This window comes from Arachis duranensis, chromosome 4, assembly GCF_000817695.3.
Source record: "Arachis duranensis cultivar V14167 chromosome 4, aradu.V14167.gnm2.J7QH, whole genome shotgun sequence".
NCBI classification, from domain to species: domain Eukaryota; kingdom Viridiplantae; phylum Streptophyta; class Magnoliopsida; order Fabales; family Fabaceae; genus Arachis; species Arachis duranensis.
In genome coordinates, this window is record NC_029775.3 from 10,612,144 (window position 1) to 10,627,293 (window position 15,150).

At 32.1% G+C, this 15,150-nt stretch overlaps 1 protein-coding gene across 4 annotated transcripts; it reads left to right on the forward strand.

Annotated features, from left to right (window-relative positions):
- The first annotated feature begins 6,169 nt into the window (after nt 1-6,169).
- On the forward strand, nt 6,170-14,516 carry LOC107483326 (stilbene synthase 1). 4 transcript variants are annotated; one of them, XM_052260243.1, is made up of 3 exons: nt 6,170-6,422; nt 6,990-7,504; nt 13,822-14,516. In XM_052260243.1, the coding sequence occupies exons 1-3, from the start codon at nt 6,245-6,247 to the stop codon at nt 14,296-14,298; spliced, it is 1,170 nt and encodes a 389-aa protein (XP_052116203.1). In that variant the 5' UTR covers nt 6,170-6,244; the 3' UTR covers nt 14,299-14,516. The 4 variants fall into 4 exon arrangements, with proteins under 4 accessions (XP_052116203.1, XP_052116204.1, XP_015959436.1 ...); XM_052260244.1 differs by having other exon boundaries at nt 6,990-7,278; nt 13,596-14,516; XM_016103950.3 differs by lacking the exon at nt 13,822-14,516 and having other exon boundaries at nt 6,990-8,276.
- Nucleotides 14,517-15,150: the final 634 nt, after the last annotated feature.

The window sequence follows — 15,150 nt, forward strand, 5'->3', positions numbered from 1 at the left end:
GTAGTAGTAAGGGTTGTGGTTCGTCCCACTTGCTCCAGGTTAATGTTTGAGATTTGATAACAATGAGGATTGACAATATGAATTGAGATTGAATGAATATATATTTAAGATACCTGGGTAGTAGCAAGGGTTGTGGTTCGTCCCGCTTGCTCCGGGTTAATGTTTAAGATACCTGGGTAGTAGCAAGGGTTGTGGTTCGTCCCGCTTGCTCCGGGTTAATGTTTAAGATACCTGGGCAGTAGCAAGGGTTGTGGTTCGTCCCGCTTGCTCCGGGTTAATGCTTAAGATACCTGGGTAGTAGCAAAGGTTGTGGTTCGTCCCGCTTGCTCCGGGTTAATGCTTAAGATATCTGGGCAGTAGCAAGAGTTGTGGTTCGTCCCACTTGCTCCAGGTCAGAGATTGTGACGCCTGGGTAGTAGCCGCAGTAGTGGTTGTTCCACTGGCTCCAGGTTGAGCTGTTAAACACCCGCCTGGGTAGTAGCCGCAGTAGTGGTTGTTCCACTGGCTCTGGGCTGAGCGGGTAGTAGCAAGGGGGTTGTAGCTCAAACCTACTTGCTCCGCAAGGGGTGTTTCTGTCCAATGGTTAGCTACCAGGACATGTCGGGTTGGCTATATAACCGACAGATGATATCATCAGCCATAGGGCAGGCATACATCATTTGCATATGTTTGAATTGTTTGGGTTTGCCTATTTGTTTTGGATTTCTATCTCATATATGCTATGTTACCTGATTATGTGCTACTTGCTCTACTTGTACCTTATTTGTGTATTACTTGTCTGTATTGCTTGCGTTTGAACAACTGAGAGATCCCTCATGATGGTGTTGGTGGATGTTGGGGGCTGTTCTTGATGAGATGAATTGATAATGCGATTGCATGATGATGATGATTTTTGAATGAGATCATTTGAGCCCCCTGGGTAGACGCAGTGATGTGATTTCACTAGATCCAGGCGGGGGGTATGATGTATTGATATAGAGTTGCTGAGGCAGAACAACTGGTGATGGTTTTGCTTATGATTCTGAGTCTGATTCGTGGAAGAATCAGCGAGTTGGGAAACATGTGTAACATGAACTAGATTTAGTATCCCCTTACAACAGATGCCTATTTATGGATTAGTGAGAATCTAGGCTGGATACTTGGTGAAAAGGAGTTTAGGATGCTTAGTGAGTTTTTATTGCAGTGCATTGTATTTATTTGGCACTTTTACCGTACTGGGAACCCATGGGCCCGGGGTTCTCATTCCGTATATATCTCTTGTTTTTCAGATACAGGTTCAGGTGCTCAGAAGTGAGCTGCGGTTCGTCCGAGAGACGGCGAAGATATTTATTTTTCTCTACTTTGTGTTTTGCTTAGAATCTCTCCACCTTTGTTTTGAAGATATTACATTATGTGTTGAACTCTTTTGGAACTCGCCTATAGAGGCTCTTATGTTTCCTTTGGGAGAGATTAGGATGTACTGTTGTCAACTACTTTCATACTGTACCCTAGCCGGCCTAAACTTCGCGGGTCGCGACCAGTGGCTATTTACTTATGTTATATATATCTATCTGTTATCTATCTCTTAATCTCCTTTATGCCTTGTCCATATATCGCTTTCGGCTTCACGTTTTATCTTTTCGTTGTCGAATCGTGAGTGATACGTCTTCGCGATTTTATTTCTACTCTTTTCAGGCTCCTCGATTAATACTCCTTTCGAAATTACCTATGTTTATATATTAAAAATCCACCTGAGAGTCGTACCACCGTAATATCATTGACTTATGACTCGAGCATAAGGATTTGAATATTAGGGTGTTACACAGTGCACTTGCTGGTTAGTTGTGCGGAGTTGTGAAAATTGTGATCACAATTTCGTACACCAGAAGGCGATGGAAGATGAGGAAGCATTAGAGAAGAAAAAGAGGCAGGCAATGGAGAGTGCTCTGATTTATCTATTTCCACGGCAGGGTGAGGAGCTGTCACTAGACATCGCTGCAGGGATGAGTTTTGCGGAATGATAGAGTGAAATAAAGTATATTAGGATTGGAGATATTTTGGATTGATTAAAATATTATTTTAAATTAGACTATGCAACTCTTTGCAAGAGATATGTTTTCTTCGTATTTTCATGAATATATTATGTTGTTTTGTAGATAATCTTATTGTTTTTGCTACAAGTTTAGATACTAAGGTTGAAAATATTAACCCTTTAAAATAATAGAAAATCTAAAAAGTAAAAAAATAAATAGTTATATAATATTTTAAAAAAATTGTGCAATCTTTTTAGAAAAACCCAAATTTTTTATTTTTTTAAATCTTTCCTAATTTAGCGGCAGTTTTGAACCGCTGAAAAGTGCCACAGAGTTAGAAAAATCTGTCCAATATTCGACGGTAATTGTTCCAGAAAGTTTAGTTCCATTTTGTGGCGGTAATAAAACCACCGGAAAACACGCGTCAACTTGAAAATCTCTATGTAAATAGCAGCGATTTTATAACCGCTGATAAACATGCTGGAAATCATGTCATTCGCATTTGGTGGCGGTTTGTTGAAACGATTGCCGTGAAATATTGATTTAGTGACGCTTATACCAGCGGTTGCTGGAAATCGCCGCCAAACCTAATCCCGACGCCCATAACCATGGCGGTCCAGTTAGCTGGTGGCCATTGATTTTGCGGTGGTTTAAAACCGCCACTAATAAAGAAAAAAGCTGCCGGTATTTTTTGCCTCCCTTGTAGTGATACTTGAGTTTCCCTATATCACACAAACCAAGATATTGATACACTTGTAACTAATAACTGCTACAACAGTTTAAACTCTATATATATAAGTGTAAACAAATCATAGTACATTTTGTGACTTTGTGTATGAATCATCGGTGATTGGTTAACATCTGCGATAGCAGAAATATTATCCTCCACTATAGCCCTATGTCAATAACTTTAACTCTTGTCATTTTCTTTGGTATTCAAAAAACTGAATTATCAAAGTAGTAAGTACTTTCCAGACTTCCACTTTCATGGAAACACAAATCCAAAACTAAATCGTAAGATAAAAAATTGAAACTTGAAAACCTTGGACACTTTTAAATCACAGTTTTTAAATACGACATAAAAAAATTGATTTAAAGTCTGAAATAACTCTTTTAAAAAAGGTGAACATTCAAAACCTTGATCTTTGACATCTATTGTTACATTTTTTTAAGTTATGTGACAAAAATCTATTTTCTAAAATCACTATTCAAAACTGTTACCATAAATAAAAAATTATGACTATAGATCAGTATTCTAAAAATCGTACCGGACTGACCGGTTTGATCAGGTCAATCAGGAACCGATTCTCTAGTCTGTCCGATTGACACAAAAAACTACTTGGCAAAAAACTAATGAAAAAATGGTCGAACCGGCAATAAACCAGTGAACTGATTAGTTTTTTAATGGTTTTTAGAATTTTTAATTTAAAAAAAACCCTCAAGCGGTCAATTGGCGTTGACGTCTTCACCCTTGTCGTTAAGCCTGCCTCTGTTTTCGTCGTCGTCGGCCGCTCTGAAGTTGTGTCTCTGTCATTGTGCCATCACAACCAGAAGTGGCCTCTACAGATCGCCCTCTTCTTGCTGTCGTGCTTAGAGCTCTTCTCCTTAATTACCATCGTGAAGGTCTCCTCGAAGATCTTCTCTTCGCTGTCGCGTCTCTCTCCCACGATAGCAACCATTGCTTTCGCCTTCATCCTCCAACGGTTGTTCAAGTCCATTGCTCTTCTGACTTTGAATTAATTTTTCTGAAATAATTTTGTTGATTGTTGAAGGTACTTTTTTATATTTTTTTGTTGATTTCTGATTTTATTGTCTAATTGTAATGGATTTTGACTTTTGAGTTTGTCTTTTGAACTTTTGGATGTAATTGTTGATTGTGTTTTAATGATGCATGTGCTGTTTGGTTTGTTGATGTGATTAGAAATTATATAAATCTTTGTTAACAATTCATACTTAATTATTGACTGTATTTAATTTGTACAAATTTGTGTTTGTGATTGTTGCTAATTATAAATTTTTATTTTTGAAAATAGAATTTATAATAATTTTATTTTATATTTAATTAAACCGGTTAAATTCCAATTGAACCATTGAACTAATAATTACCTTATCAGTTTATTGATCGGTTCAGTTTTCTAAACCTTGCTATAGACTATCTCTATTGTTACGGTTTTTAAACGTGACATAAAAAAACCGTAGCTTAATTAAAGCTAAAAATGTCATAGTGAGTTTCGAATTGAGTGACTATAATGTTAAGAAAAGTGTTATTGCATGGTCTTTCTACGACGTTGCCCTTAATATTATGCCGAATTCAATTTATTCTTAGGATAATTGAGATGATATATATATTGAGGAATATTTGTGATTCTACAGTTTTACAAGTTTGTAAGTTGGGAATTGCACTATTTTTTTATGAAAATATGTTTTCCATTGGTAAAATGATGAGAGAGTGACAAGTAATAAAAATTCTAGTAGTATAAAATAATATAGTCAATTATATTATTATTTTATTTGTTCAAGCAAGACTACTACTGAATTAAAGACCGGAATCATATATGGTGGTAGACTCCACTATTGTCATCCACCCACCAAACTCCTCACACATCCAGTCAAATAGATCGTCTTTGAATATTGAAATTTATATAAAATGACAAGTTCACCTTAATTATAAATATACTTAAGTACCACTAGTTAATAAATCCGACACAAATATTTTTGCTTCTAAGAGATTTAATTTCAACAAGACTTGGATGTAATGGAAATAATAAGCACGTGTGTGCAACTTTAATTTCAACATGACTTGTATATATATATATAAAATTAAAATTTAATTTTTAATAAATTCTAAAAGTAAAAAGAAATTATAAGATAAATAAAAATTTATGCAAAAGTTAAGTAAACTCAAAAAAAAATTACTTGAAAAAAATTAAAGTATCAAAAATATAATTATTAATTCATGTTATCTTTTGTTGTCACCGTAATGTTTTGGCACCAGTAGTATCATGATATATAAGATGTAATGGAAATAATAAGCATGTGTGCCCAACTACCTACTGGATGCACCTATTCATGTCCTTTGTAATTGGATGCAAATATATAAAATATTAAGGTGCGTTTGATTTATGTTTTTATTTTTTATTTTTATTTTTTAAATTTTATAAAAAATAACAAAAAATAAAAATAAAAAATAAGAATTTATTATTTTTATTAGTTTTATTTTTTTATAAAATTTAAAAAACAAAAAATATTAAAAATAAAACAAAAAATAAAAACACAAATCAAACTTGTACCCTTATCTTTCCTTAACAATTCTGCATGGGAAATGGATTCTCTCTAATTTTTTTAAGACTTGAAAAAATACAATGTAATCTCTCACTATTAACTTTATAAGTGGAGTCAAAATTAAATATAAAAGAAAAAACATTAAAAGTGAGAAATCACAATTAACACTATCCAATTTTTTCTTCGTTGGAGATGATCCACTCCCCACCCTATCCAACTTTGATTAGATACATGTAACATAAATAAACAGAGCCGCCACACATTAAATAAAAGATTTTTATTATATAATTAAATGCATGAAATAAAAAAAAAGAAATTTTTTTACAAAAAATAAAAAAAATCTCTATATTTCTTACAACAAATAAAACATGTTAAATACCACAAAATTTTATATTTTTTATGTAAATTTTTTAAAAATTTCTTTAGTAATATTTTCATGTTAAATGCAAGCTTTCAAAAACTAAGATATTTCTAACAAACCAAATTAAAGTTTACTGAAAAGAAAGAGAGAAAGAGAGAGAGAGGGGAACGAAATAAATACTTTATTCTACCAACCAAAAAAAAATGGACCCACATACATCAATTACTAAAGACGAAAATCTCTAAACAAATAAGCCGCCAATCTGGTCCGCCATCCACGGAATATCATGAATTAAATAACACTAAAACTACACAATATATGTAACATGATACATGCACAATCAATCAATCAAAGTCAAAGCAAAACAATTAAACAACCAAGAAGTCAGAATACTTCGTTTTTGAAGTTAACTAATTAAATAATAATCATTGTCACCCATTTAATTCCACATATGCCCCTACTCATGCATATAAATATTCCCCTTCTCCCTGCCTAAGTCTTCACCAAAATACAAAGCACATAGCTAAAGTTTGCTCTCCCAAAGAACATAGCTAAGCTTTGTTGTCCCAAAGAACACAGCTAGAAAAAGATGGTGGCTGTTAGTGAGATCCGCACGGCTCAAAGGGCAGAAGGCCCAGCAACGGTACTGGCAATTGGCACAGCAAATCCACCAAACTGTGTTGATCAGAGTACATATGCAGATTATTATTTTAGAGTCACAAACAGCGAACACATGATTGATCTTAAGAAGAAATTTCAACGTATTTGTATGTATTTTTTATTTTTACTTTTGCTTTATTTTATATTTATCAAAGTAAAATTTATTATTTTATTATTATATTAATTAATACACAATATATAAGATTTCATATCAAACAGTGAAAAAAATTTTTTAGTAAAGATAAAAAAGTGAAATTGTCATGCATATTAGTTTCATTAAAAATATCAATAAAGTTGTACAACGTATTTGGTAAACTCTAATAATATTTTAAACTATCATTTTATTATTTCACCATAAAGGATTTAGGGAGAAATGAGAATTATTGGCTATTCAAATACAAGGAAAACGTAAAGAAAAAATTTTGTCCATCGTCAAATATTTTCATAGATTTAAACACTGATAATTAAAACAATGAAAAATATAAACTAATTAACTTATATCCTATAGAAATTGGGTTAGTTTAACAAAATTATATACAAATAAAAATTTACATATTTTACGGTCACCATTTAAATTTTCATAATTAGAAATAATAACTTGTTCAATATATATATTTACCATTTTTGAAACTTCATCAAGGATATTGATATATGTGAATTATATATTATTACAGGTGAGAGAACACAGATCAAGAATAGACATATGTATTTAACAGAAGAGATACTGAAGGAGAACCCCAATATGTGCGCATACAAGGCACCGTCGTTGGATGCAAGGGAAGACATGATGATCAGAGAGGTACCAAGAGTTGGAAAAGAGGCTGCAACCAAGGCCATCAAGGAATGGGGTCAGCCAATGTCTAAGATCACACATTTGATTTTCTGCACCACCAGCGGTGTTGCGTTGCCTGGCGTTGATTACGAACTCATTGTACTCTTAGGGCTTGACCCAAGTGTCAAGAGGTACATGATGTACCACCAAGGCTGCTTTGCTGGTGGCACTGTCCTTCGTTTGGCTAAGGATTTGGCTGAAAACAACAAGGATGCCCGTGTGCTTATTGTTTGTTCTGAAAATACTGCAGTCACTTTTCGTGGTCCTAGTGAGACAGACATGGATAGTCTTGTAGGGCAAGCATTGTTTGCCGATGGAGCTGCTGCAATTATCATTGGTTCTGATCCTGTTCCAGAGGTTGAGAATCCTCTATTTGAGATTGTTTCAACTGATCAACAACTTGTCCCTAACAGCCATGGAGCCATCGGTGGTCTCCTTCGTGAAGTTGGACTTACATTCTATCTTAACAAGAGTGTTCCGGATATTATTTCACAAAACATCAATGATGCACTCAGTAAAGCTTTTGATCCACTGGGTATATCTGATTATAACTCAATATTTTGGATTGCACATCCTGGTGGACGTGCAATTTTGGACCAGGTTGAAGAGAAGGTGAACTTGAAGTCAGAGAAGATGAAAGCCACTAGAGATGTGCTTAGCAATTATGGTAACATGTCAAGTGCGTGTGTGTTCTTCATTATGGATTTGATGAGAAAGAAATCACTTGAAGCTGGACTTAAAACCACCGGAGAAGGACTTGATTGGGGTGTGCTTTTTGGTTTTGGTCCTGGTCTCACTATTGAAACCGTTGTTCTCCGCAGCATGGCCATATAATGCGCTTAATTATATATCTCAGCATATATGCAATTTTGTTATTTTTTAATAATTTTCTTTTACTCTAAAATAAGATTCTAAATGGCTCATATTCTTAGATGAGTGAAAAATTAGACAAAGTTGTCTAAAGTTAATTCATTATGGGAAGATTCAATACCAAAATTTGTAATTGTTATTAAAAAATATATCAAATTCTTTTCAATTGATGAACAACATGACACATACCAATATTTGGGTTGTAATTTTATCCAAAAACAACTATAAACACCTTTGTATGAGGTTTCATTAAGATAAAGTTTAAAGTATTAGGTATGATAGTACAAGGCTTGATGTTGTATTATGTTTGTAAGTTTTTATATTATCGTGTGTTTGATGCCTCTCATATAATTATCTAATAATGTTACTTCTATTGTCTAATTTTTAATATGTTGTCACTTGATACAAGATTGAATATAACAAAATTAATTTTATTGAAAAAGAATACTCATGTTATCTTGTATATTCGTGTTATCTTTTATTGATAGTTGGTTTTGATTTGTTAGATTAGTTTGTTCGTGTTTTATTTTTTATTTAGAGAATTTTGATTCTAATTAATATACTGATTTTTAAGGATTTTTGTATTCTAAATATATGAGAAAAAAATGTGAGACGTTAATTTCTAAAAAAAAAAACACGATGCTAGTTTGTGTGGTAATACAAAAGAAATGGTGAAATGTGTTTTATGGGTAAATACCCACCTTTTTTTCCTAAGACATAGTACACCTTAACTATCCTTAAACTTCAGCAAGGTCTCCACTCATCAAGAAAAATAAACAGTAATAATAAATATATATTTTATACTATTAGTATTATTATTTCATTACAAAAAAATCACTCATTCAACAACACTTTTTTTAAGCTACATTTAAAAAGAGTAGCCTATTCATAGAATAGGCTACGCTTTATTCTCTGTGGTCCTTTTTTAGAAGAATAGAAAACATAATTATGACATCACTTAAAAAGTGTATCCTTAAATATTAAAAAATCACTTATAAAGCATAGTCTTAATCTAATGTCTATGAATATATATTTACCAAAAGAGACGCTTTTCAAGAGTAGTCTAATTGTTATGTTTTGGGTACGTTTCATAAACGTTTTTTAATATAAGCGCGCTATAATAACAATGAATTTTATTTTCTTTTCACACCAGTGCCCTTCTCCTTCGCAGAAATCTGAGAGAGAGTTCTTTTACTGTTTTCTTTCGTTTTCACCTTCATCTCATCATCTCTTCTTCACCGTCACTGCTCATCACCGCGCTCACCAAGTAAGCATTCTCTATCTCATTCTCCATCCTCTCTTCTCGCTCATTCTCTAACTTTCCCTCTCTATTCAAAGTCGAAAAAAGTGTGTGCACGCTCTGCTCTCTCGCGACCCCTCCTACTCTAACGAGTAAGCAAGTAAACCACCTTGTGAAGGTTGATCCGCTGCTCTGATGAATCTATTGAAGAGTCAAGGTTTTCAATGAGGCGAAGCATCAATCCCTAACAAGTGAGGTAAGCGCCTCATGATGATGATGTCGAACAACAATAGCTAGTGAAGACAGAGAAAGTATGTATCAATTTTTAATTGGTTTTGTAAAATTTGGGAGGTTTTGGCTTTTGATTTTAGGGTTTTTAATTAGAAATTTTTGCTTCTGAATCTATATTGTTTCTAATTTTTAGGATTATAGGTTTTGTTTTGGGTTCTGATTAGCCAAAAATAAATTAAGTTAGGGGATCCATGTTTGGTTCGTCAATTGCATTGGGAATATTAGTACAAAATCGATATATATGTCTCCATTCATATATAAAATTATAATAATTATTTGAATTAAACCAATAATTATCATTAATTCATATATAAAATTATAATAATTATTGATGGATAAGTAGATTAAAATTTATATTATTTTAATCTTATATAAGAAAGGAATAAAGTATATTTTTGTTTCACTTTATTTTTGGTAACTTCGACAGGGTGTCAAATTAATCTTGTATCAAGATTTCAGTTCGAGAAATAAATACGACTCTTTTGAAAAAAAGTGGGCTTGACGCAAGAATTACTAAGTGTTTGTGTCAAAACAAACTGTGTCGAAATACTGGTGGCAAATTGTAGCAAATAAAAGGAAGTACAAAAAAATATAAGCTTTAAATAAATAATAGAGTAAAATTAAAATTGAAAGAAAGCAAAATAACAATAAATTATTGAAAGCAAAGAAATAAAAAGAAATGAATTAAAATGGAAAAGAAAGAAAACAAAGGAAAATAAAATAAAAATGAACTTCTGACACTCACATGCATTTACACTCCATGATCTTTCGTTGCGTCACTGGAATTGAAAATTTTTGCAAAATTTGGTGTGATGGTGAAGTGTTTTTTATTGAAGTCCCTAAACTCTTGAGAACTTCTCCTATTTATAGACTATGAGAATAGACTTGACCATAAAGAATTTTGCCCACGATCTCGCTTTCTCCTTTTTCTCAGGCTACGACCCTATGTTGACTATAGAAAATCTTGACTCCCAAGTTTTGACATTTCACGTCTTCCTTACGACCTTGGTCTTCAAGTAACTGCTTTTCGACTTCGACATTTTTTGCACCATCTTTCTTCGACTTCAGCTTGCTCGTCTCTGCTTCTATAGTCGAAACAATTAGTAGTCAAAATGTTTTGTCGAAAAAATCTATTTTTAGTACCAACAATTTCATAAATGGATAAAAAGAAAATACCATTTACATAGATCCGAGAAAAAACTGTCAATATTTCTTTAAGCAATAATTTCTCTGTTAAGATGCCAAAAGAATCTACTAAAATCAATATCCGTAGATATTATTTATGACAAGAAATTAATTGAGAACCCTCGAAATATCTACAGGGATGGGATATAAGTATCCACCCGACAAAGATCCATTAAATTTTCGTGAATATAAAATTATATAATCATTCAATAAGGGTCTAGCCAACAAGCCAACAAATATTTTTAAATTGCATTTTATACTAATTAATTGTTATTAATTAGTGATTATTTAAATTTTATTTTTTAAAAAATATAAAATTAATAATTATTAATTACAGTAATTGTTTAAAATTAACTGATTACAAATAATTATTTTCCTATCCTTTTCCTTATCCATAAAATCTTGAATAATTTAATATTAAAAATAATAAAAAAATACATGTTTTAATAGATATAGATGATAAAAGATACTATTGAAACAAAAATAAAATTTTATATGAAAATTAAACTCCAATCCCTGTTATATACATTGGTGGTGGTAAGCTTCGTTACAGATTTAGTGACTATATATTTGATGTTAAAAAAGGTATTATTGCATAGCTTTTCTATGACATTGCACTTGATATTATGCTAAATTCAATTTATTCTTGAGATAACTGAGATCATATATATTGAGAAATATTTGTGATTCCAGAGTTTTATAAGTTTATAGGTTGGGAATTGCACTAATTTTGATGAAAATAACTTTTCCATTGGTAAAGTGATGAGAGTGACTAGTAATAAAAATTCTAGCGGTATAAAACTATATAGTCAAACATATTATTGTTTAATTTGTTCAAGCAAGACTACTTAATTAACACCAGACCCATATATGGTGGTAGACTCCAATGTCATGTGATCCACCAAACACCTCACACACCCAGTCAAACACATCGTCTTTGAATGTTGAAATTTATATAAAAATAATGATGACATTTTTGCTTCGAAGAAATTTAATTTCAACAAGACATGGATGTAATGGCAATAAGAAGCACGTGTACCCCGCTAACTATATAAATAACGATTATGTTACGTGTATATTAAAATCATCTATTAAAATTAGTTATCAGTATAAAATATATATTAAAATATAAATATACATTAAAAATAAATTAAATCACATATATATTTATACATAAATATATTAGTGACTGATTTTAATAGCTAATTTAATGTACGAATAACATTTTTATATAACTAAACAGGGCCGCCATACATTAAATAAAAGATTGTTATAATATGATTGGATGCATGAGATAAACGGAAGGAATTTTTTCAAAGGAAAAAAAAAAGAAAATAAACTCTTTATTTCTTACAAAAAAAAAATAAAACACATTAAATACCACAAAATTTTTTTATCTTTTTTATGTAATTTTTTTGAAAAATACTTTAATAATATTCTCATGTTAAATACAAGCTTTCAAAATCCATACCCAAAACTAAGATATTTCTAACGAAGCAAATCAAAGTTGATTGAAAAAAAAAAAAGAAAGAGAAAGAAAAGAAATAATAAATACTATATTCTACCAAGCACAAAAAATTGACCCATATACATCAATCGGTAAAGACGAAAAGAACTCTAAACAAATATGCCGCCAATCTGGTCCGCCATCCACACAATAATGAATCACAGCCAAAGTAAAACAATTAAACAACCAAGAAGCTAGAATACATCGATTGAAGTTGACTAAAAATAATTGTCACTACTATTACGACACTTTTGAGTTGAGCCCGTTTTCTATGTAAGTTCCCAATAGTCCATTTAATTCCACATATGCCCTTACTCTCGTGCATATAAATATCCCCGCTCTCCCTGCCTAAGTCTTCACCGAAATACCAAACAACATAGCTAATAAGCTTTGCTGTCCCAAAGAACATTGCTAAGCTTTGCTATCCCAAAAGATACAGATAAGAAAGGATGGTGGCTGTGAGTGAGACTCGCAAGGTTCAAAGGGCAGAAGGCCCAGCAACCGTATTGGCGATTGGCACAGCAAATCCATCAAATTGTGTTGATCAGAGTACATATGCAGATTATTATTTTAGAGTAACCAATAGCGAACACATGACGGATCTCAAAAAGAAATTTCAACGCATTTGTATGTATTTTTATTAAGTGTTTTAATTTAATTTTATTCAATATTTATCAAAGTAAAATCTATGGTTTTTCTTTTATATTAATTAATATGCAATAATTAATCATTATACAATATATCATATTTTTGCTGCTTAATATTAATAGTATTAACTATTTAATGATAATATTATTTCTATAATTATAAAATTTGTTTAAACTATTAAAATGGTATCTGATGAAGATTCAAGTCACTACAAGAATAACTCACAAGATTTCAAAATGTGATAAAATATATAACAAAAATAACACTTGTTAAATAAAGAATAAACAACTTTTATATTTGACAAATGATTTGTGTCGACTTGAGTTTAAAATGGTCACAATCCAATTTTTACTCTATATATAATATATATATTTCAACAAGGATATTGATGGACGTGAATTTCATATTATTATTTCAGGTGAGAGAACACAGATCAAGAATAGACATATGTATTTAACGGAAGAAATACTAAAAAAGAATCCTAACATGTGCGCATACAAAGCACCGTCCTTAGATGCAAGGGAAGACATGATGATCAGGGAGGTACCAAAGGTTGGAAAAGAGGCTGCAACCAAGGCCATCGAGGAATGGGGTCAGCCAATGTCTAAGATCACACATTTGATCTTCTGCACCACCAGCGGCGTTGCGTTGCCTGGCGTTGATTACGAACTCATCGTACTCTTAGGGCTCGACCCAAGCGTCAAGAGGTACATGATGTACCACCAAGGCTGCTTCGCTGGCGGCACTGTCCTTCGTTTGGCTAAGGACTTGGCTGAAAACAACAAGGATGCTCGTGTGCTTATTGTTTGTTCTGAAAATACTTCAGTCACTTTTCGTGGTCCTAGTGAGACAGACATGGATAGTCTTGTAGGGCAAGCATTGTTTGCTGATGGAGCTGCTGCAATTATCATTGGTTCTGATCCTGTTCCAGAGGTTGAGAATCCTCTCTTTGAGATTGTTTCAACTGATCAACAACTTGTCCCTAACAGTCACGGAGCCATCGGTGGTCTCCTTCGTGAAGTTGGACTTACATTCTATCTTAACAAGAGTGTTCCGGATATTATTTCACAAAACATCAATGATGCACTCAGGAAAGCTTTTGATCCACTAGGTATATCTGATTATAACTCAATATTTTGGATTGCACATCCTGGTGGACGTGCAATTTTGGACCAGGTTGAAGAGAAGGTGAACTTGAAGCCAGAGAAGATGAAAGCCACTAGAGATGTGCTTAGCAATTATGGTAACATGTCAAGTGCGTGTGTGTTCTTCATTATGGATTTGATGAGAAAGAAGTCACTTGAAGCAGGACTTAAAACCACTGGAGAAGGACTTGATTGGGGTGTGCTTTTTGGCTTTGGTCCTGGTCTCACTATTGAAACTGTTGTTCTCCGCAGCGTGGCCATATGATATACTTAAATATATCTCTCTGCCTATATGCAATTGTTTTATTTTTAATATATAATTATTTGTTGCTGAAGAATAAGGTCTTGGTTGGCCCATATATATTGTTAGATGTGTGAAAATTTAGACATAGATGTCTAAAGTTGATTCTTTAGGAGAGGATTCAATATCAAAATTTGTAACTGTTAGTAAAAAAATATATCAAATTCTTTTCAATTGAACAACATGACATATTCCAATATTTGGGTTGTAATTTCGTCTGAAAACAACTATATATAAACACCTTGTATAAGGTTCCGTTTAAGATAAAGTCAAAAGGTTTTAGGTATGATAGTACATAGCCTGATGTATTATATGTTTGTAATCTTTATATTATCGTGTGCTTGAAGTATCTCATATATAATAATGTTACTTTTACTGTCTACCTTTTAATATGTTGTTATACAAGTTTGAATATAATAAAATTAATTTTATAGAAAAAGAATACTCGTATCATCTTGTGTTGCAGCAAATGCGGAATAAAATTCATTGTCATAGTATTTTGTATTGTTCCAGTCATAGCTTGAGTTACACTTATTAAAGTAGCTTGTATGGTAGTTGAAATTTATTGGGATAATTTTTCTCTCAGTGGTTCAATATTTGTATAAGTGACAATTTTCTTTAAAATAGTCGTAGCAAATGTGCAAAAGTAATATTAGTTTTCAAACATATATACTTAAGTAATTTATTTATTTATTTATTTATTTCTCGTGATTCCTCGTCATGATCACACTCATGGAGTATCTCATTTAGAACTGGAGCATGAATATTATTAGAAACAATTATACTAATTAGCTATATTATTATTAATAATAGAAA

Coding starts and splice junctions, on each gene's coding strand:
- LOC107483326 (XM_052260243.1), top strand. CDS start 6,245: ATGGTGGCTGTTAGTGAGATCCGCACGGCTCAAAGGGCAGAAGGCCCA. Junction 6,423..6,989: donor GAAGAAATTTCAACGTATTT/GTATGTATTTTT, acceptor ATATTATTACAG/GTGAGAGAACACAGATCAAG. Junction 7,505..13,821: donor GTTCTGATCCTGTTCCAGAG/GTTGAGAATCCT, acceptor CCTGTTCCAGAG/GTTGAGAATCCTCTCTTTGA.